Source organism: Coenobita brevimanus, chromosome 111 (assembly GCF_032717465.1).
Source record: "Coenobita brevimanus isolate Jiangsu-jjx chromosome 111, ASM3271746v2, whole genome shotgun sequence".
Taxonomy (NCBI): Eukaryota; Metazoa; Arthropoda; class Malacostraca; order Decapoda; family Coenobitidae; genus Coenobita; species Coenobita brevimanus.
The window spans coordinates 7295119-7318837 of record NC_137064.1 but is presented as its reverse complement, the minus strand read 5'-3'; the positions used below and the strand labels follow the sequence as shown (position 1 = coordinate 7318837).

General features: G+C 41.7%; 1 protein-coding gene across 2 annotated transcripts in view; it reads left to right on the top strand.

The window, feature by feature from the left end:
• Nucleotides 1-2654: 2654 nt before the first annotated feature.
• The window catches only part of LOC145417886 (cysteine desulfurase-like), a 126842-nt gene continuing 105777 nt past the window's right edge, over nucleotides 2655-23719 (top strand). For both annotated transcript variants that reach the window (XM_080286501.1, XM_080286502.1), the window contains exons 1-2: nucleotides 2655-2870; nucleotides 7824-8053. In XM_080286501.1, coding sequence (XP_080142627.1) covers nucleotides 2756-2870; nucleotides 7824-8053 — 345 coding nt within the window. In that variant the 5' untranslated portion in view covers nucleotides 2655-2755. The remainder of the gene's footprint in view (nucleotides 2871-7823; nucleotides 8054-23719) is intronic.

Genomic DNA, 23719 nt, shown 5'->3' with positions numbered 1-23719 from the left:
TTACTGCACTCCTAGTACTAAGATTTGTTGTATTGTCATTAATATCTAGGAAGCTAGTATCCTGCGAGATACACAATATTTTAGATAAGGTTTTTGTATTGCTCTATATTGTGATGTAATGTCTACTGAAATGTCCTGTGTCTGACTGAAGTAATACACTAGCTCCGGTCTCGAAAGAGGACCCCGCTCCGCGTTGAGTTGAATTGGGACGAGAAGTCGAGCCAAATTCAACTCAGCATTACACTACAATTGACTTGTTGGGCTCAGCGCGGTGACACTCGCCCGCGCGTACATTGGCAAGGGGGAACTCCTCTATTCTGGGCTGGGGGAACAACACTAGATTCACGGGTCCAGAATTATAGTCTTTAATAAAGGGAAAGTAGTCACGGGCACTTATAAATGGGATCCCTCTTATTCGCGCAGTCACTGTATCACTGTCCCTGTTTCACTCTCTCGGATATAGGAGGGGGTGTCACTAATCTTGCCCGTTTTTCTGGGGCGATATCACTCTGTCACTTTAAGGGGACCTCCGGGGGCTCTACCCGTGGCGGGAATCACCGTACCCGCTGGGGGGAGACTCGACCCGGGTCCGATCCACTGAGGCGTTGCAGGGAGACTCTCTTGCCTGGGGTCTCGACCTGATGTAGACCCTCCTCTCTGGTGTCGACGTTGCGGTGCAGGGAGACCCTCTTGCCTGGGGTCTCGACCTGATGTAGACCCTCCTCTCAGGGTCTCGTCGTCGTGGTGCAGGGAGGCCCGTCTATGTGGGGCCTCGACCTGGTGTGGTGGCCCTCAGGACTGGAGCCAAACAGGTGGAGAAGTCGTGTCTGGCGTCGGAGGCTCTGAGGCAGGAGGAGGACAGCGCTGGTGGGCTGCTGGGCTCGCCTGGGGGTCCGGGGACTCTGGAGGTCTGTCAGGGGACTCGCCGTCAGGTGTGGGCTGCAGCCTCGTCTCCTGCTGGTGCCTGGGGGAGACAAGAATCTCCCGGGAGTGGGAGGTAGGTCCCGGCTGGGACTTGGTCTTTGCTCGGGGGACACCTTCGGGGCAACTCTCCCGGATGGTGTCCAGCTACTCCTGCAGGAGTTGGCTGAAGATAGAGGACACACGGAGGCCGTGTTCTCTCTTACACAGGGAGGGTAGCACAGAGGCTACTCTCTCTCTTGTCTCCGACACAGCCGTGGCGCCAGGTCGATCGGCCCTGGGACCCACTTTTGGCTTTATACAAGGGGCTCTTACCCTTGGGGTGGCTAGGGGTGTTGGCCCTTATAGCTCACTAAAGGACCTCCTGTCCTGGTAGTGGCAGAGGGTATTTCTCCCTTGTGGCTCACTGTGGCAGAGGGTACTGGCCCCTCGTGGCTCACCAGAGTAGTGGCAGAGGGTGGTGTTCCCTCGTGGCTCACCAGAGTAGTGGCAGAGGGTGGTGTTCCCTCGTGGCTCACTGTGGCAGAGGGTACTAGCCCCTCGTGGCTCACCAGAGTTGTGGCAGAGGGTGGTGTTCCCTCGTGGCTCACTGTGGCAGAGGTGCGAACACCTCGTGGCTCAACAAGGGACCTCCTGCCCTTCTGGGGTGAAGCTGTGGTCGTCACCACAATACTACTAGGGACTGATTTTATATCAGTCCCACCCCACTGCTGTCGATGGTCAACCCGCCGTTGAAGTTGTTGCGGATCTAGGCTCACCTGGCGCTGGGGCAGTTGCGGGGAGAAGGGGCACAGGTCAGTGATGGTTGGGTGACCCTTATGCCCTGGATCATTAACCTCCCCGTTATCCCTTCCTAGGGTGGTGGGGTGGTGGTGGCCCGGTGGTGGGGTGGGGGGTGGCGGGGTGGATGGTCCGGCGGCGGGCATTTTAGTTAATATAATTATGAGAGAGAGAGAGAGCACGTGTGTGGCGACGATGTGGCAGCAGAGCTAACAGAGTGAGGTCCCAGAGCGCCCCACCCAAACTGCCTTCATAAAATAGAACGACTTAGCCGTTTTCACTCGCAAAACTGGCTCGCATGTTAGCCACTTTTGGTCTAGTGTGACGCCGCAGATCACAACACTATAGCACAGCACTATCACGGGTCACTACAACACACTAGCACAACGCTATCACAGGTCACTACAACACACTAGCACAACATTATCACAGGTCACTACAATACACTAGCACAACACTATCACAGGTCACTACAACACACTAGCACAACACTATCACGGGTCACTACAATACACTAGCACAACACCATCACAGGTCACTAACCTCACTGACAATGTTCACAACAGACGGTACAGCTAGCTAAATCAGAAACGCCAGAGACATCAATACAGACTGACCTCACGTGAGCGAATGACTAACAGTTGGCTGTACTGGGATAGCCTGTGAGCCAGAAAAGTGTCAGTTAAGTGCTTATCCAGTAAATGATAAATTTCTTCCACTTAGAGTACGCTGGGGTCGATGCGGTTATCAGAGGTGTCCTTTGTGTGTGTGTGTGGAAGCTAATCGCTGGGGACGAATAAAGAATGGAGAAGCGGTATTGTGAAGAGGGTGACACTGATATATTAAAATTGGTGTTCTCAGTTTCTGTGCAATGCGTTTTCATTATGTGAACTTGAATAAGGTGTCAAGCTGTATAGGGTAAACATAAACAGCGCTAGGAAGAAGAATAAGAAGAGAGCGGCTGGAAGGTTGATGTTGTGTACATTGATGGTTCATAGTTAAATGTTTAGAGTACATTCATCGCTTCGTGTATTCTAGTGGGGATCATTTACCAATGAAGATGTTTGTTCAAGCAAGACGTATCATATCTGCCCATCATCTCCTCAGAAGTGTTTTAAATACAGATAGAATAATCTTCAGTGGACTTGCAGCTTACATAAGTCGTGCAAGTATGTAACCTATAACTGTATTGTTGTTAGACTAGCAGAGCAAATTTAAGAGCAAAAGGCACGTTTTTCAACAAGTGAGTCAACCACATTCAAAGTGTAATGCATTGGCTACATCCACCAGCTTAATAAAGGTGTACTTTATTATTATTATTTTTTTTTTTGTCGACCTCTGGTCCACAGGCCCAGTTCATTAAGCCAATTTTATTTATATATTCTTGGTATTACTTTAGAAGTAACCAACGTTACCGATTTTCATTATATTACGTCCCTGAACTGTTCTAACTAAGACCTACCTTTTAAGCCTACTTTGAGTTGGGGGAGTGAATTTTGTAAGGGTAGTCATGTAGTGACAGGTTAAGCTAACGCCTTGTAGCGGATGAATGTTGCACCATATTGTCTGGTGCAGGCGTGTGTACTCAGTCTATGTCGGCTGGACTCGAGTGTACTCGGCTGGTACTTTCGTATGTATGTGAGTTTTAAAAACAGCCAATCAGGCGTTCCCGAGCAACAGGGACTTTTGAAACCAGCCAGTCACAACAGTCGTAAGTAAAACCAGTCAATCACCATAAAGTATTTGTGAGTGATGCAGGGACGTCCAAGATTTGAAAGTCAGTCATAGCCATGGCGTCTGGTGGTGAAGTATGTGTTGTTGATTTCCAAGCTTGTATCCGTTGTAGCAAGGATTATTGGCAGATTATCAAGGACTACCACAGTAATAACGAAGCATCAGTTCAACTACAAAGAAAAAATTGCCAAGTGAAGTACAGTGTAAAGATTGTAATTTGCCCTGCAAAGATGGGAAAGTAGACGTAAGTGGTATTGCGGCCAGTGGAGGAAAAAGTCGGAAAGTAAGGGGAAGATCCAGTGCAAATTCACTGTTTCCGATTATAAAGGAACAATTCTACACCCTTAAAGGTAGGTCAGGTCAGGTTAGGTTAGGTTGGATTAGGTTAGGTTAGTGTAATGCAAAATAGTGTATTTAATTAATCTTGATTTGGCGGATAAACCCACTTTCAAAATTTTCACTCAAATTTCCAAAGGGGAGATTTTCCCCCCAAAATGAAGGTGAGAATTAATTAAAACACACTATTTTGCATTGGAACACAAAAATTTTCATTAAAAAAACCGTTGGTTACTTCTAAAAATTTACTTCTTTTTTTTTATTCTTAATGAGATAATTAACTATTATATAAACAAAAGTAAGATTTTAATACCAATAAACCTACCAGAGAAATCACTGCTTTACGTTAAGGCCTAAAAATGCCAGTAGCAAAACCAAACTAAATGGCCAGTGTGCCAACAGTAATGGGTAAAATGTCTCAGTGTACAGAACACCATTGACTTCAAGTAGGCAGTGCCTCAACTTAACACACCTGCACTCATCACGTGGTGACCGTCAGGCAAGTCACATATATTAATGTAGGGGACATCAGTATACTAAAGAGAATCAGATGAGTAAGGAACTTTTCCATATTTGTCAACCATCAGTCCTACTTAAGAAAAATAAGATACAAAACTTTTCTGTATATACAGAAAGTGAATCACCCTGCCTAACAGAACACCATTGATTGGAAGTGCTAAATACAGAACCGCTCAGTGTTGCACACTTGCATTCATCAGCTGGTGACTGTTTTGGCAGTAGCAAAAATTAGATTATTGCACAGCCATAGGATTTCAGTTGCCAAGCAAATTGATGTCATTGTTTCTTGATGTCATTTTGAACAGTTTGAAGCTTCATTTGTGTCAGAAATAGTTTTTTTTTTTTTTTTTTTTTCAATATCTCTCCCATTTCATCAAGAATTAGAATCAGTCAAAATTAGCTATTCATTAAAATAAAAGTGAATATATAGTTTCAATGTATTTTGAAATTAGGTCTATACCTAGCCATTGGTGACAAGCAATATTCTCAGTGATTAATTTATGCAATTCTAAGCAATATCTTTTGTAAATACATGTTGCAAATGCCTATTTTATTACTTGTAAGTAAATAATAGGGTGAATTATTGAGCACCCGCTTTTGCCAGTTGTCACTTCTATATTGATATTCAGTTAAGATACCGGTAGCTCATGTTAACACAGATGTGTTAACAGATAGAGATAGGAATTGGAGAATCACTTCTCCACTTATTTTTTACAGGAGCCAAGTTCGGTACTGTATAGTGTTCAAGCAAGAATCTTGGACAGTTTGAGCGCTTTCGGACAGCCATTGAAGTTGGGTGGAGTACTTACTTTTGTCAGTTGATAAGACTCATCTTACCTTACATACCTTACATTGTACTAGCCTGTAATTTCTATGAAACATGCTCACCAGTGAAGATTAACCGTGCCTAAATTTTCTTTGAAACAACACTTGACTGGGTGATTTGATAAGGCCCTGATTATGGGTGAAGTACCGGTACTGTGATCTATATAAGCCAGTCATGTTTTATTATGTTAAGAATAGGCTTTTTTAGGTTAGTTTTATACGGTACATGAATTAACCATACCTAACCCAAGAGATTTAGAACATAATTGGCTATTAAATCTCAACACTACAGTACTTGGGTAGGAGTATGAACATGGCATGCTACATTGCTCAGCCAAAGCAGACTCACTACTGTAATTGTGGTACTTATGTACAGTGTGTACACTACATAGGCCTTTAAATCTGCATGTCTAGGTCTCCATCCATGTCAGTCTGTTACTGAGCACTGTCAGTAGAAAACCCTGCCAAATTGTCAGTACATTCAGAATTGCCTCATGATCATACATTAGTTGCTTCTTGGTCCTTCCAGTACTTATCAAGTCTTTCAAATGCCTTAACACTTGATGCCACTACAGGACTCGTGTGGAAGACAACTGCAAATGCTATGTGCTCAGTGAAGAAAAATTGTCAGACTTGGTTCTACTTTGATATTTTTTTTAGTGTAAATGGATGTATCATATTGTTTGTATCATTTATAAAGGCTCCAACATGATTGCATGCGTCAGCCTTGGTCACCTAATGGCAGCTCTTCACGCTGCTCGATCTCTGGCAGCCTCCCTGTCAGTCCCTTATCCTTGAGGCCATGATCTATGACTTTGTCCCAGGTCTTCTTTGGTCTGCTTCTCACAGCCCTGCCCCCAACATTCACTCTTCTCACTTTTTGCACTCAGTTGTCATCCTCTATCATCTCCACAAGCCCAGACCATCTCATTCTGCCCCTCCTCATCACAACACCAATGTATTCCAGTCCCATCCTTCCTCTCAACTCTTCAATCATAAACCTAGCCCCCCCCCCCCAGTCCTCACATATAAGGATACACTACACATGTTTCTGATCATTGTCATTTCTGTATGATTGTACCCATGAATGCTGTCTTTGTTTACTGCCCAGGTATCACTACCATACGGCATTACACTTGAACACGTCACATACATAGATGTCTCCAAGTAAAATTCACTGGAAATTTATTTTCATCTGTGAGCATGCTTCATGGAGAAGATAAGTTACTGTAGTAAAGTATGAAAAATATCAACTGAAAAAAGGAAATCTTCCATTTCAATAGTTGTCTAAAACCACAAATTGACTGGAATTTCAGCCTAAGGAGATTTGAAATGTATGTTGTTTTGTGCTGTTTCCTTTCATCAGATACCAGTAGCCAGTTTTGCAAAGTAGAGATGTACCGATACCAAAATTTTGAATGATACCGATACCACAAAATTGGACCGATACCAATACTACTACTGATACCGTACCGATACCGATACCAGTGAGGGAGGGTGGTGCCTGCTGTCTGAGGGCTGTGGCAGGGCCCTGAGCCGCTGATGTGAGGCTACCAACCTGTCTCGTACATGTCCATGGTGGCAGATGTGGCTTATTACCAAAGAATGTACTGTTTTACTATGCACTATGTACTCAAAATAATATGATACTAAATAATTGAATATTGCTAATAATTTATTTTTACACTAAGGTGGTTTGGACAAGTGGAGAGAATGGAGAATGATAGACTGACCAAGAGGGTGTATGTAAGTGAGGTGGAGGGAGAGAGAGGGAGGGGAAGACCGACGATGAGGTGGAGGGATGGAGTTGAGAGGTATATGAGAGAGGGGGGAGTGAGTTGGGGGGAGGGTAGTCAAATGGTGGGTGACAGAGCGACTTGGAGGCGTTTTGTCTGCGGCCACTCTTTGCGGAATCAGGGCGTCGGGCTATAGATAGATGGATAGATAGATTTATTTTTCATCCTTTTAAAACATCCAAATTCTATTAAACAAAATAGCTTCTTATGAGTGATATACTATGCACTGAATTCCTTTTAAGTATCGGTAGTATCGGCAGAAAATCAGCTGATACCAGTTCCGATACCTATCTATCTATCTGTTGCCAGATGCCACAATCCTGTAAGGGGTGGCCGTCAATTCTTGAGTTGATTGTTTTGCGGGGAGGGGCACCAACCCTCCGCTAACCCACTTGGTGACACGTAGGGAACACGTGGGTTGGTTATATAGTTACCACCCAGCATTGGAAATGATTTCCTGGCTTACAGGAAACCATTAGGCTTGTTACTCAGTGTGAAGCCACCTGAAATGGAAAGAGGAGTAATAAAATGTGACAGGAATGTTGGGAGAAATAGGAAGAGAAGAGGGCAGACACAGAAAAAGAGTGATAATGGTGAAGGCAGAAGTAAGGAGCACAACATCAAGTGAGTGAATGATGGTGAGAAATAGGAAGAGAGGCGACAGACAAAAACAGAGTGATAAAGGTGAATGAAGAAGTAGGCATACCGATACCCTAAAAATGGGCCGATACCACCGATACCGATACATCAGTACATCTCTAATGCAAAGAGTTGTATAATTCATCTGTATTATGAATAAGCAGTGTACCTTTTGCATTCCAAGCAGTAGTTTTATTTCTTAGAAATCCAGTTACAGTATAGTACTGTATGAACAACAGGTATGCAGTACTTATTATTTGCATGATGCCTCAGGTTCAGCATCCATCGCAAATGTTAGCAGCATATCAACAAGTAAGACAAGAGACTACAATGAAGGTCCAGAAAGCTGGCCACTATACCTTGATGCACAAGCTACCACCCCACTGGACCCCCGCGTGTTGGATGCCATGCTACCATACCTCACACACCAGTATGGCAACCCACACTCTCGCACACACAGCTATGGATGGGAGAGTGAGAGAGCCATGGAAACTGCCAGACAGGTAACCACTATACTCTAACATACCATTATAATTTAGCAGGACTATTTGGGACCTAATGGCACTTTTTATGCCCGCATCTTAAACTCTCTCTGCTTTTAATTTTTTGAGTACGGTATGTGTTTTATTGATCATAAACATGTATGAATTCATTTAAGTTAGTTTCACTTAGAACATATTGGGTAATCTGTTCCTGTCATTTATTATTCTTTGAGGGAAGAAGTGTTTCCTAATGTGTTTCTTCTTATGTTGGTTATAAAGTTGATGGAGTTTCCTCTTAGATTGTTACTGCCTCTTTGGAAGAAGTATGGCACATTCACATAATTTACATTTATTAATCGTTGGGAGAAAAAGCGTTTTCTAATTTCTTAGAATGTTGCTTATAAAGTGTGTAGAGTTTCCTCTAAGATTGTTACGCTTCTTTGGAAGAAGTATGTTTCAGTCAAATTATCTCTTCCTTTTGTTATATTGATTGTTTGTAGTTGATCTCCTCTTTGTCTTCTGCTTTCAAGTGTCAGTTGCTTGTTTCTTTTTCATCTTTCCTCCTATGTTAGATGACTGATTCCAGGTAGCTACTAGTTTAGTAACTCTTTTTTTTTTTTGTACATGTGCCAGTGCTCTTATATCTTTCTGTAAATTTTATGGATATTTTCATGGCAAATGATCAGACAAAGTTGCAGCCATTGTGCCACCTCTCTGCACATTCCCTCATGCTTCATGGGCATTTGGTAGTGCTCATGACTGAATCACTGCCCAATTGCAAAACTTCAGCATACCAGATTTCCTTTATGCTCGCAAATGCTTCTTTTTGGAACTTACATCCCCAGATTAGTTCCCCCCAAATTTCAGCTTGCAGTATTTAAGTCGAACTGTTGCAGATTTTTTAATGAATGGAGGACACCTGTGATCTGATTTATGTAATTTTTGTAAAATTTAATTTGTTTTTCCTTCCTCCATTCATTTAAAAAGATAAAAAAAACTGAGGGACCATAGCTTTACTGCATACTCCAGATGTGGTCTGACAAAGATCTTATACAGTGATCTCCCGGTTATTGCACATAATTGGCACTGAGCCTAGTGCTTGATAACATAATTGCATGATATTGAAAGCACAGAACCTATAGGATTTACTCTGATTGGTACTAGGCGCCCCACTCTTAAACCCAAATTTTCTCTCTTACAGCAATTTATACCCTCTACTGTTATTGTAACTATCAGAAATGTACAAAGGCATGGTTAGGCTAATAGAAAGTGATGAAAAGGGCACAGTAAAGAAGAAACATTTTCTTTAGAAACACTTGAGATGGGCTTGAAGTTAGAGGGTGGAGAGTGTGGTCTCCACTACCTGGGATTAACTCTTCAATTAAGATGTAATTGTTGAATTTCTCAGAGCCATCAGATACCACAGGTACTACACATCATTGTCAGCAGAAACCAGCTTAGGCAGACTGGGATTTATGGATCAAAGTTAGCTAGTCCAAGTGGACTAGTAACCCCCCAAATTTATTAGTCCAGGCCAAATTTTACTAGTCCAGCCAATTTTAGTAAATGTACCAGTAATTGTGAACTAACTATAAAAGTGTTACAGTGTATTGCAGTGCTGATATATTATTCTTATAGCAAAGCTCAATTTAGGGTTACATTTTATCTGAACTATCACAAATTTCCACTTTTACACACAGTGATACATCTCAGTATTCAGCAGTCTTATAAAAAAACACCTTTGCAGTCCTCCGCAACAGTGTTGTAATCCGACTCATAGTTATAATTAGTCTCCAGCCTGCTGCACCAGTTCATAGCTCAGTACAGGTGGTGGTGGCTCAGCTGCATTGTCTTCAGCAGCCACAACTTCTGTTGCATATTCCTGATCCTGGATGCCTTCTTCATCATTTGGCTCCAAGTCATCATCAGACAGTACTTACAAAACACTGGCAGCTGACTGGATATCAGCTCTGTTGGCATTTGAGCCAGATGCTCCTGGTCTTCTTGGATGTACATTGAACCAAAGATCATTTGCTTGATCAGGGTTGAAGTCCTTGATGCTTAGACTCTCTGGTTTGATCATCAGGCAGTTGGACAAAGTTTTCTCAGTCATGTGTGTTCTCCTGTCAGCCTTGACCAGATTCATGTGTGAGAATCCCCTTTCGCATACTGTACTTGTGGCAGGAATTGTGAATACCAGATCAAACAAGCACAAAAGTTGGGATATTTATTTTTGAACCTTCTGTTTACTTGTTCCCAGTTCAGTTTTTCAAAATTCATCAAGAACAAAACAAACACAGCCATGTGAAGCAAAGGCCACTTAGCTTGAATGTCATCAATGTTTTGCAACTAGTTTTGGAAGTGATCCCCCAGTTCCTTGATTATTTTCATCTCCAAATCTCTCAGGGGCATCTTCTTTGTTAGGCCATGGCTTGAAGCTGGCAATAGATGTTGCAAGAATCAAGTTTTGGTTTGTCTTCAAATATGGTCTTCAGCTTGGTGCACAAAATGTCCTCAAGTTTTTGTCTGTCAGAAGCAGTGTTTCCATATCCAGTAAGTTTGTAGACATTCCTTGTTTTTGGTCCAGCAGAAAGAGCTTGGCAGGTTTCATACTGTGAGAGTTTCTTCAGAAATGGAACATCATTCTTTGCTAGTGTTTCATTCCTTGACACTGCAGCTTTGATTGCAAGAGAATGTCTGCTGCTACTGAACCTTCTTCCTGGAACTTCAGGCTGACTTTTGAAGAACTGAGGAGATCTTGCTTGAACAGTGCCATTGACACATTGTCACAGGACCTCAGAAACTTGAGAAATCCTTTGGCCTTGGACTTGCTCTCACTGTTCTCATTGGATGCAGCAAGCTGCTCAGGGTGAAGTCGAATTGCAGAGTATCCAGTGAGAAAGTTGCACAAAGCTTTCAAAGTGTGACGGACCCATCTTGCACCTCCAGTCCTTGGGGGGATAAGAACCTTATGACCAAGGCACTTGTAAGCATTCTTCAGGTTTGCTCTGTTGACAGCACTGGTTTTGTACATGTTATACAGTCCAGATAGCATCGTCAGGACCTTTTCTACGGATGGAACTTGCTTGATTGCATCTGCGTAAACAAGTGTCCATTGGTGGCTGATTGCGTGGGTTGAAGTTGTGCAATGACACCATTGTTTTTGCCCAGCATGACTGCAGCACCATCAGAACTCAGAGCAGCTAGTTTGCAGAGAAACTCTGGCCATTCACAGACAGTAGCAATGAGCTTTTGAATTGCCTGCACAATTGGTGTTGAAGCCCCACACAGCACCTGGAAGCAGTAGATGAAGTTTGATGCAATTTTCCCTTCCAGTCATGTTTGCATGTGCATCATCTTATTGTCCACAATTGAACTGTCAGAACTTCCATCAATTATGACTGACACAAAGTTGCACTTTGTCAGTGTGTTGCAAATCTCACTTTGCCAAACATCAGCAATGACTGAGCTGAACTTACGATGTTTGTGCCTCTTTGTGGTGTATTATTTCCCAAGGTCCAGTCCTTTTGCTTCATCAAATTCACCGTCCAGACATACTTATGTGCTGGTCTTCCTTAGATGCTGATTCCCTGGGTTGTCCGAAAGAGGATTGCAAGTTTATTGTATGCTGTCATGTTCAAGCTCAGTTTAGCTTTGTATGCTGGTGCCTCTGTAGTGTTGCTTTCATGTGCAAATTGTTGGCTGCATACAATTGTTGGTTGCTGGATGCATGGTACTTGATGATCTCCAGTCTAAAGTTTGAGCATCCTTGGACAAAAACATTTTTGTCACGTCTGGATCCAACCTTCATGCAGCACATATCACAGTACATCTTTTCCTCTCCATGTTCATCATGTAGCAGTTTGAGCCAGGGGTGATCCTTTTTACATTCATCTTTGATCTTTTTCTTTTCTGTTCATTCTACTGATCATTGGTTCTTGCTTCCTCAAGTGTTTGTTTCCTTCTTGGTTGTGGTTGTGACACATCTTTCAGATATCTCCACATACTGAAGTCACCAGTCCCGGTGTAGTAGTACACAACAATGAAAGTTCACAAGCAATATGCCTGTAACATCAGCTGTGTCCTCAGTAATCCATGCTGGCTGGAGTAATCCTGGTGTCACAGTCCGTGGGCAGTATGTCCACAGTATCCTAAGCATTCTTCACATGCTAAAGTAATCCTTGCATTACCGGTAATCCACAGGGTGAATGTGTAATACTTTATTCCAGGATGTGTATTCCATGAGCTGTTCCAAACAACAGGTGAAGCTTGTCTTTGCAGCACTAATGTTTATTACCAGCATTGGAATATTCTGGTAAAGGATTGTTCTGGGAAGTTCTGGCAATCATGTATCCAGAATGCTCCTGGACATTTAGAATTTTCTGGAAGGATGTAGATTGGAACAGGTATGTTCCAGAATATTCCAGGGCATTCAGATTTTTCCAGAAAGATTTGGATCAGAACAGACATGCACCTTCTGGAACATTCCAGAAAATACAAGTGCCAGCCAGAAAAACCTAGACAAGTCTATCAAAAAAATTTTACTTGTTCATCCGGACTAGTAACTCTAAAATTGTACTAGTCCGACACATAATTTACTGGTCAGTGGCTAGTTAGCTAGTGTTAAATCACAGTCTGTCAGGTATGCAATAACAATGTTTTTTAGGCAAAGAATAATGAGAGGAGTGCAGGTTTTCACCATCCAGTGATAATGAAAATCACAACAACCAAGTGTACGATAACCAAGGGATCACTATGTAGTATTATAAAGCTTTCTGTGCACATACAGTCAAATGAGTACTTAATATTTCTATAATCTCATTTGCTTTCTTCACAGTATCTGAGATATGCTTTGTGAACTTTAGGTCATTGGTGGCAGTGATCCCCAGGCCCTTTTCACTCTGTACTTATAAAGTTTTCGCTCTGCATAACTAAGTCCTGTCTCGGGTTGTTTTTTTACACAGTGCATTACTTTTTTTTTTTTTTAATGCTAGGAAGAAGGAACCAAAGGCCAGGAGCCCACAATAACTGTTCCTTCGTAGAGAAAAACAAAATACAAGAAAAAGCCAAATTCAAGAACCGATCATTTCGAGATGCCTGGACACACTGCATGCGAAAGACTGGAGATCATAGCTAGCAGGAAATACAGACAGAGGAAGACTGTTCCAGAATTGACCTGTTTTATAAATGAAGGACTGGGAGTTACGGTTAACTCTTGCACTAGAGAGTTGGACAGAAGAGGGATGAGACTTTGCTGCTAGGCGGGTGCTATGCGTCCATCGTAGAGGTGGAGGAATGCAAGCAGACAGTTCAGAGGAGCAGTGACCATTGAAGTTGCGACTGAAAAGAGATAAAGCTGCAACAGTGCGGCGAAGAGGCAGAGGTTGAAGGGAGCCAGTAAGAGGGGGAGAGTTAATGAGACGAAAAGCCTTTGACACCACCCTATTGAGAAGAGCTGTATGTGGGGAGCCTCCCCACACGTGAGAGTTGTACTCTACACGGGCAGATAAAACCCGTGTATGGGGTCAGTAGTTGTTCAAGGGTAAAGAAGGACTGGAGTTGGCTTAGCACACCTAATCTCTTGGAAGCAGATTTTACAAGAGATGTAATATGATCTTTCCAAGATAAGTCCCAAGTCAATGAAACCCTAAGCATGTTCAAGGATGATGCAGGATTAAGCTGAATATTGTTAAAAATTAGTGGGTACACCTGTGGAAGATTTTGTCAGGTTGATAGGTGTAAGAACTGAGTCTTTGATGCATTAAAAACAACCAGATTATTTTTACACCAGTCAGAGGTATGAGCCAAGACGGACATTAGGCGTGCCATAGCCTCATCCCTTGTTTGTTGAAGTAACTGCTGAGATGGACGTTGCAGGAACTGAATGGAAAGGTGAAGGGTGGATTCATCAGCATATGAGTGGATAGGGTTAGATGTACAGCTTAGAAGGTCATTGATGAATAAAAGGAGGAGAGTTGGTGATAGGACAGAGCCCTGAGGAACGCCACTGTTGATAGATGTAGAAGAACGATGGCCGTCTACAACAGCAGCTATAGAACGACCAGAAAGGATGCTATAGATGAAGGGATGGATAGAAGGATAGAAACCAGAAGAGGGAAGTTTGGAAATTAAAGATTTATGCCAGACTCAATTTAACCCATAGGGTACGCAATTCTCCAGCCTCGACTGTCCCCCAGGACGCAAAAACAGGCCAATTTTTCGACTTCCTCAAAGGTTAAAAGTTTTATGCCCGATTTATAGAGCTTGAATTTACACATCTGAAAACGCAAACCACACCCTCCTAGACCCAATAGTTACCGAGCTATGGCCCGTCAAAGTTTATAATAGTTACCCGTCGCGGCCCCGGCAAGAAAGAAAATACACCACTCACACCTGTTTTCTTCACAACAATGCGTAAAAAAAATCACCAAAATCAATTTTTTTTGGTGTTTATAGATGTTATAAGCCATTGTAATGTGCTTAGAAAAAAATAATATGGTAACAAACCCCCCAGATAAATATGACAAATAAAAATTATCCTTCCCTCCTCTCCTCTCCTCATACCTCCAATCCCCTCCCTCCCCCCCTTCCCTTCCCTTCCCTTCCCTTCCCTTCCCTTCCACTCGCCTAACCTTGCCTCCCCTTTCCTTTTCCCCCTTCCCTCCCCGCCGAGCTGTCAAATCTAGCAAGGGAAATAGGTCATGAACCCCCCCAATAAAAATATGATAAATAGTAAAAATTATCCTCCCTTTCTCTCCCCTCTTCAAACCTCCAGTCCCCTCCATCCCCTTCCCTTCCCTTCCCTCCCCTCCTCTCTCCTCTCCTTCCCTCCCCTCCCCTCGCCCCCCACCGCCTGGTTGCGGGCCTGGGTCCCCTCTCCGGTGTGTCCAACACCTAGTTCTGATTGGTTAGAAGCCATCTACGTCACAGCTGGGATGGAGCCAGCTGCCACCAGTTTTTTGTGGATGTTGTATGATCGGTGTTGCTCGTCCTCTTAAGAAATTGCGCAAAAAGCCCGATCGATGAGATTAGCACTTAAGGGGTTAAAGCCTTTGAGATGTCAAGTGCAATGGCAAAGCTTTCGCCAAAGTCCCGAAATGAAGATGACCGGGAGTGAGAAGATCGCCTGTGGAGCGTTGCTGACAGAACCCATACTGACGATCAGAAAGAAGGTTTTGATAGGAAAGATGTTTTAAAATTTTTCTGTTAAGAATTGACTTGAAAACTTTTGAGGTACAGGATGTTAAAGCAATTGGATGATAGAGGGTTGGGATTGGTCACCATTCTTTGGGACTGGCTGAATGAGAGCAAACTACCAGCAAGAAGGAAAGGTACAAGTTGACAGACAAAGGCGAAAGCATTTACCCAGGCAGGGTGTAAGCACAGTTCTTGAGGACAACAGGAGGGACTCCATCAGGCCCATATACCATGTTAGTATTGAGGCCTGTGATGGCAAAACATACATCAGCTGAAGAAATTTTAATGTTAGCAATGAGGAAGTCAGAGGGGGGGAAGTGATGGAGGAACAGCACCGGAATTGTCTAAGGTGGAATTGGAGGAGAAAGTCTGAGCAAAGAGATCTGCTTTATCAGTAGAAGAAATAGCTACAGAACCATCAAAGTAGAAAAGAGAAGGGAAGGATGATGAGGTAAAGTTGTTAGAAAGGTTTTTGGCAAGGCGCCAGAAGGAGCGGGAAGAATTTGAGTTGGAGAATTGAGAGCATTTAGTACGGATGATATTATTTTTAACAGAGCAAAGAACAGACAGCACGATTCCGGGCAGAAACATAAAAAAGATGTGATTCGGGGGTGGGTTGGCTCTGGTACCTTTTATAGGCCCTCTCCTTGTTGAGGACAGCATTAGAACAAGTGCAATTAAACCAAGGCTTTCTTACATTAGTCAAATGATATGAGAAGGGAATGTATGCTTCCATGCCCGAGAGAATAACCTCCGTAATGCACAAGGCACACCCAGATAGCTCCTGGCCATGGAAGCAATAATCATTCCATGGAAAATCAAAGATGTACTGCCTGAGGGTCTCCCCATCTGCAGCTCCAAAGTGCCACAATCGACATTGCCTTGGAGGGTCCACAGGCCGTTCCGGAGCAATAGGACAGGTTAAGGTAATAAGGTTGTGATCGGAGGAGCCCAACATTGAGAAAAGATTAACAGTGTAAGTAGAAGGTTTAGTCGTAAGGAAGAGGTCAAGTATATTGGAGCTCTCTCCAAGGCGATCATGGATACGGGTAGGGTGCTGTACAAGCTGCTCTAGGTCATTAAGGATAGGAAAGATGTAGGCTTGTTCACCGGGTGGATCAGTGAAAGGAGAGGAGAGCCAGAGGTGATGGTGAACATTGAAATCTCCTAGAATGGAGATTTCAGAGAAAGGAGAAATGCACTTGTTTGTATAAAAGGAGAGTTGCCATATATGTGACCAGCCCATGAGATGTAGTAGGTCTGGTTGGAGTATATCTACTTTGGTTTTATGATAGATTTTAATGACATCAGTGAACAGTTAGTGCTGTTTTGGAGGTCGTTTATAAATGTAACAAACAGGATAGGTCCAAGGCCTGACCCTTGTAGCCTTCCACTCTTGACTTGAATCCACCTGGACTTGACTCTGTTTGCTACAACATACTGAGTTCTGTTTGACAGAAAACTCCATCCAGCGTAATACACTCTCTCCTATGCTGAGTTTCTTTCATTTGAAGTGGAGTTTTTCATGGGATACTCTATTGAAAGCTTAAGTCCTCTGCATTGAAGGGTTCACTGTCATCGTACCACTTGGTGCAGTCTTCTAAGGTCTCCAGCAGGTTTGCTACATATGATTTTCATGGTATGGAACTATACTGCTTGTTGTTTATAAGATTATTATACAGTATTTCATGTGTTTTATCGCATTCTTTACAATCTTCGCATAAAAATTCTGATTACTGGGGATTTGGGTGATACAGGTCTGTAGGATGCTACAGTTTTATTACCACCCTTGTGTACAGCAGTTATGACTGCATTCTTCCAGACTGGTGGTAGCACACCCCCATTAGTGGATTTCTTAAAAACTAGGGTTAGAAGCTTTGCTATTACCTCTACTATTTCCTTTAAAATCTTTGGGTAGATATTATCAGGGCCCACTGCCATTTATTCATTTACAACTTTCAAATGCTTCTGACAGTGTCCTTTCTTATGTTGTAATCTCCAGGTGGTGGAATATTGTCATCTGGTGATTTTATTTCATATGGCTCTGATGATGTTCCTCCATGCAGTTGATGTGTTTATATTAGTGCTTCCTTGTCCTTTTTTTCATGAACGCTGATGCAAAGATTTGTTTAGTTCATTTGTCATCTCCATGTTGGTCTGCTTTATTATTCCATGTGCTCTCTTAAAGTTATCTATTGGTTTTCCTACATTTCCATTCCAGTTTGCATATTTAAAGAATGCTTGGGTGTTTGTCTTCATATCCCATACTGATGATTTGTTCATAAGTACATATTGCACTTCTGAGTACCTTTTTAGTTTTGTCATTTTCATGTATGTAGTCTTTGTATGGTAGTTGGTAGCAGTTTGTCTTTTAACAGATCTATTCCAGACACATTTCTTGTTTTTTATTGCCTGCTTTGCTTCCCTGTTGAGCCATGTGGGTTTTCTTGTTGTTTCTTTTAGCTCTTCTTTTGGAACATACAAGACATTACTTGTAAACATCCATGGGGTAATCCCAAGCTTTGGTCTTACTAAATTTTTCTAGGAGTGTTGTCAAGTTTGTCAGGAATTGTTATCTGATCTGGGAGTACTGAATTCACATTTATAGAAATTATATCTGGCTGGTGTTTTAACCCTTGGATTGCGCAGTTGCCTTTTTTTTTTTTTTTTTTTTTTTTTACCCCACCCTGTGGTGTGCAAAAAATGAAGAAGTTTTTTTTTTCAGTTTTTGTTTATTATAAACTTGAAGATAAATATCCAGGACATCATCTGGTAAAATAAAAACTCTCTCTCTCCATCTTTGCCGATGGCCATGTGTAAGTTTATGTAGGGGATAATTGAATAAAATGAAAAAAAAATTGTTTTTGTTTATTATAAACATGAAGATAAACATCCAGGGCATCATCTGGTGAAAAGAAAACTATCTTTCTCTCTCCGTCTTTGCTTAGCGCCATGCTTAAGTTTGCACTGGGGTCAAGTAGTTAGTGATGATGCACGGCCAGCACAGCCTGATCTGTGGGGCACAACGTGTGCTACCCAGCCTGAGCTGTGGCTCGCAATCCACGGGTTAATATTTATGTGTTTGTATTTGAAAAACTTATAAATACTAAGGCCTAAAAGGCTATTGCGTGTCAGGTTTTCAACTGTCTTGTTTTTAATTTTTTTTGTACTAACAGGGTGTAATGTACTGGGTTCTTGTTCTCTTGTTCTGGTTGTTACTTGTATGTGTTGAGCAAGGTAGTTATCAAATATAGTCTTAATGAATCTGTTAGAATATTCTTCAGGTCCTCCAGGAGCTGTGTAGGATTCCCAGTTTATATCTGGAAGGTTTGAAATCTCCCATAAGTACAGGATGTCTGTTTGTTCTCACAGCTTCTTTTAGTATTTTGAGAAGACTGTTGATTTTCCTCTGACTTGCAGAGTGCCTCCTGTGACTCAGACCAGTAGTAGCATATACATTCTTGTTTTCAATCTCCAGCAAGAGGTTTTCATTAAAATCATAAGTAATCCCTGTACTATCCGGACGCCCACTGTCCGGACTCCCCACTTACCAGACATTTTGGGCCCGGGCCACTGGAACCCAAAAATGGCCAAAAAACGTAAAAAAGAAAAAAATCTGACATTTTTTTCAACTGTACTTTGAAATTGGCGCGCAGTGCCAAACAGCTGTGTTTATGCTCACTGCTTGCTTCCCCTATCCCTCCCCAGTTACCACCTAAGTACCATCCTGACTAGGCGCTCTTTCACGGGATGCCGCAAGTCCTTTTTTTTGTGAATAAACAGTGAATAAACTGCAATACCTCACCACTAAGCCTCATGGGAATTTACAGTGTTGTGCAGTGTTATGAAATTAGAATTCAGAGTGCAAAGTTTAAGTACATAGTTTAAACTGGCGGTTGAAACTGGCATGGTGCATTCAAGAATAGAATATGCAGTGTTAAACAATTATAACTCATAGTGCAAAGGATTAAGTGCAGCACAACACTGGATTATTGTATGTGCTTCAAGATCATTTTCACCACTGCCAGAGCCTTAGAGGAAGCAGGTTAACCTTCGTGACGAACAGCCACGGACATGTTGTAAGTATCCTGTTTACTGGAAAATATTTTCTATACTCACTTCTAATTCCTCATTCGCTGGTTCCTTTTCATTTATTTCATACATTCTGTCCCTTATTTGTGTAAATAGGGTCTTACATAGGTGCTATGCATGTCCAGTAGAGAGTTATGTACCTTGAGATTTCATATTTCGATGGACATATGTACCTAAAAATCACCGTGAAATTCAAATCATCGAAATTTAAACTGAACTTCTTATGGGAAAAATTAGTTTGGGTCCGGGGCCTCCAAACCTAACTACCTAAAATCATGATTTTTTGCCCACACCCTGTGTAAACTTTATGAACTATAATTGTGGTTAAGTACCTGTAGTTCTGCATTGTATTGCCATACTGTCAGCAGATGTATGCTTGGTGTATTTCTGCTCTTTCCTTTATTGCCATTTCTCCTTTGGCTGCAAAGATTTAGAGGTTCCAGGCTGCTCTCCAACATTACCACTGCTTCCCAAAGAACCACTCTTGCTCGCCATTTTGAAACAGGTGGTGGCGACTCTCATCCACTCTCTTGATGTAGTGCTGCCTACTTCTTCCTTAGCCTGTATCATTCTTTTTCTGTGCCTGCCCTCCTCTCTTCCTACTTCTCCCATCTTTCCTGTCACTTCTTATCGCTTTTCTTTTCTTTACAGGTGGCTTTACATTGAGTGACAAGCCAAATGGTTTCCTGTAAGCCAAGAAACCATTTACAACACCGGGTGGTAACCACATAACCAAACCATACGTGCTCCCTACATGTCAACAAGTGGGTTGGTGGAGGGTTAGTGCCCCTCCCCGTAAAACAAATAACTCAAAGTCAAATGGCCACCCCTTATGGGATTATGGTGTCTGACAATAGATAGATAGATAGATAGAAGTTGCAACGAAAATACAAAGAAAATACATACAACTAAATTGCAGTGAAATGCATGTCCACATATGGTTAGGCTCATACTTTTTCTTATAATTTTCCTTCATGTCTAGCATTTTGGTTCGCATAAAAAATATTAGCTTTGCTTGTTTTGGTTGGAGTCTGACCCTGAGAGCACATGTTACATATGATATTAGGTTAGGTTCATACTTTTTCTTATAATTTTCCTTCACTTCTAGCATTTTGGTTCGCATCAAACATATTATCTTTGCTTGTTTTGGTTGGAGTCTGGCCCTGAGTGCATCAAAATTCGCGAATTTGCGTCGAAAAGTAAGGTAGGCAGACCTCTCCAAAATGCATCAAAATCTGATGCATCAAATTCTAAACTGTCCAAATTTGAGATTTTACTGTAGGTGGTTTTCTGAGTTAGGCTGGGTTAGGATTCATAAGTACCAGTCCAGGAGGCAGGGATTCACTATCCGGACGGACCCACTTTTCGGACATGCCTTTGGCTCTGTTATATCGGATAGTGGAGGGATTGCAGTAATTGATTCCAAAGTTTACACTGGAAAGCCTTTTGTACTGTATATAGATAAGAAGGCCCCCTTTTCTTTTGGAGCTGTCTTTCCTAGCTAAGTTGTAACTTTTCAGTTCTAATATTTGGTAATTCATGTGACCTTTATACCAAGACTTGCGTACACATACAATATCGGGCTCCATGTTGTCAATTCGTAGTTTAAATTCAGTTAGTTTATTCACAGTGACACCTACATTGTGTACTGTACCAACACTAATCTCTTCCCTTCAGCATTTTCTCATTAATATGCTTAGACTGATTTATGTCCTTTAGGTTTTAATTTATTCGTAGACATTTGTTTTGGTACCTGTTCTGTGAAATATCCCAATTTTTACTACTATGGAGTTTCTTGTAACAGTTTCATCCTCATCTTGTTGTTTCCCTCTCTGTAGCTTGTCTTATGCTACTTTTTGCCATTTCTTTGCATAGGCATGTATCATGAGCAGTGTAGATCCCTGTCCTTTCTTGTCTGCCTGTTGTGTCTTTCAGAGTTTTGACTGCACTTATAATTTCTCCCCTCTTATCTGCTGTTGTAAACTTAACCATTCTTACAATAAAACCATAAAATATTATATTAATCCACTCACTTGATGTAGTGCTGCCTACTTTATCCTTAATCTTTATCATTCTTTTTCTGTGCCTGCCCTCCACTCTTCCTATTTCTCCCATCTTCACTGTCACTTCTTATTGCTTTTCTTGAATTACAGGTGGCATTACATGGAGTGACAAGCCAAATGGTTTCCTGTAAGCCAAGAAACCATTTACAATGCTGGGTGGTAACCATATAACCAAACCATAAGTGCTTCCTACATGTCAACAAGTGGGTTGGTGGAGGGTTAGTGCCCTTCCCTGTAAAACTAATAACTCAAAGTCAAATGGCCATTCCTTATGGGATTATGGCATCTGGCAATAGATAGATAGATAGAACTCAAAGTTTATGTTGCAAATCAGAGCTCAACTCTTCAATTCAGGGATGCTCTTTATATTAGTCGTACTATTTTGAGATAACTGTATTGAGCTTAAAATAGATTTTTCGAACTGGAAGTGTTAGAGATAGAGAATAAAGTCATTTGGGTAACTTCTGACTCTCAGCCACTCTTGGATTTTACCAGTAATTTATGTTTTTTCTTGTGTTTTTTTAAAATCAGATTCATGCGATTTTGACCATCATTTCCATTGTAAATGAGTGATATTTTAAGCATTTACCTAACTCCCATCTGACCTAGCCTGACTTAAGCAATCCAGACTAGCCAGGACCAAACTGGTGTTATTATTTGCCAATTTACTGTGAAGGTCCCATAAAAAGTTGATTGGCTGTGTTAAAAATAGTTCTGAAGATGATTGCACAATGGCACCATGATCATCTTTCATTTTTTTCTGAGCACTGCACCATAAACTTGGAAATAGAGTCCAATTATAGGCGATTTTTACAGGTGTTACATCTCTGAAACACTCGATGTAGTGCTACTCTCGGGGGCCTGCCTTTGCCTCTCTTCTTTCCGTCATTCCATCCTTCCTCTTCTGGCTCTCTTTCCTTCATTCCTTCCTCTTGCTTCTGTCTATGGGTGACTCTACACTGAGCAACGAGCCAAATGGTTTCCTGTACACTAGGAAGCCATTTACTACACTGGGTGGTAACCACATAACCATATTATGGTGCCTGGTGGTTTAGTGGGTAAATAAGGCGCTCCAATCAGATTGAGCCGGTGAAGGTTTATATCCAATGTGTGGTTGGTGTTTATTGCTCACATAATGCCACTCAGGGATGAGTGAGGCTGGTCACTCTCATCTTAAATGTCAGGACCAACTTGCCTAGCCCTGGGCTGCTATGCTCCTCATGGGATAACACTGAATTAGATAATGAATGAATGAAAATGCTACATCCCTGTTCTTATTGATGTGCAGATGAAAGTGTTATAGCAGAAATATATACTGGGTATTGTTTTTACAGGTTAGAGCTGTGTGTTAAATGACCCAAAGTGAACTGATTTGATTAGGGCCCAGTTAAAAAAAAAAAATCTGGTGTTTGGTTTAAGTAAAAAGGAAATTAATAGGCTGTTTTTATAAGGAAGTGGTTAAGTTTAAGATGATGAAAATGTTGCTGATCATTGTTAGTATTTGTTGTGATGGTAGAGATGTGGAAGAGAAAGGGAGATGTTGGTACCAGCAGGATAGAATATTAGGATAAGCTCAGGATTTATAGAGTGTTTTTGATCGGAAAACTCATTGTGGCACTGGGAATGATGTAATTGATTATTTTGGAGTGCTAATGGAGAACAGTAATGGCAGTGGCTGAAGGGCTTGTATTAGGAAAGTTTGTAGATTAGTAATTCATATTACAAATACATTCATTCATTCATTGCCAGACGCCATGTATCCCAGACGGGGTGGCCAATGGCTTAGAGTTAATTGTTTTACAGGGAGGGGCACTAATCCTCCACCAACCCCACTTGACATGTAGGGATGCCAACAGCATCTGGTGTTCCCAGGCGGTCACCCATCCAAGTACTAACCAGACCCAACGTTGCTTACAAAGAAGCATAAAATTATGCATGGTGTTGGGAATCTGGAGAGATTGTTGAAAGGAGCCTTAGCTATTTATTATTGTTAGTCTTGAATTATATATGAAGGAATGTATGGCTTATTTCACTGGATGCCTTGTTGGTAATTTTTCCTTTTTGAATATTTGCAATTTATAGATTCAACCTACCCTGTAAGTATACAGTTCATGTATTGTACATTTTTGTTATTATTATTATTATTATTATTTTTTTTTTTTAGAATGCAGCTGCTGATGATGTAAATAATTTCTTTCAGTCTTATGGGTTGTCCACAGTGTCTTGTATATTTGAAACATAATAAAACTACTAGGGTATACAGTACTTCCATGCAACCAGAGCATAAATTTGACAGAAACTGGAGTAATTCGGAATTAAGAGAAATTTAGGTCTG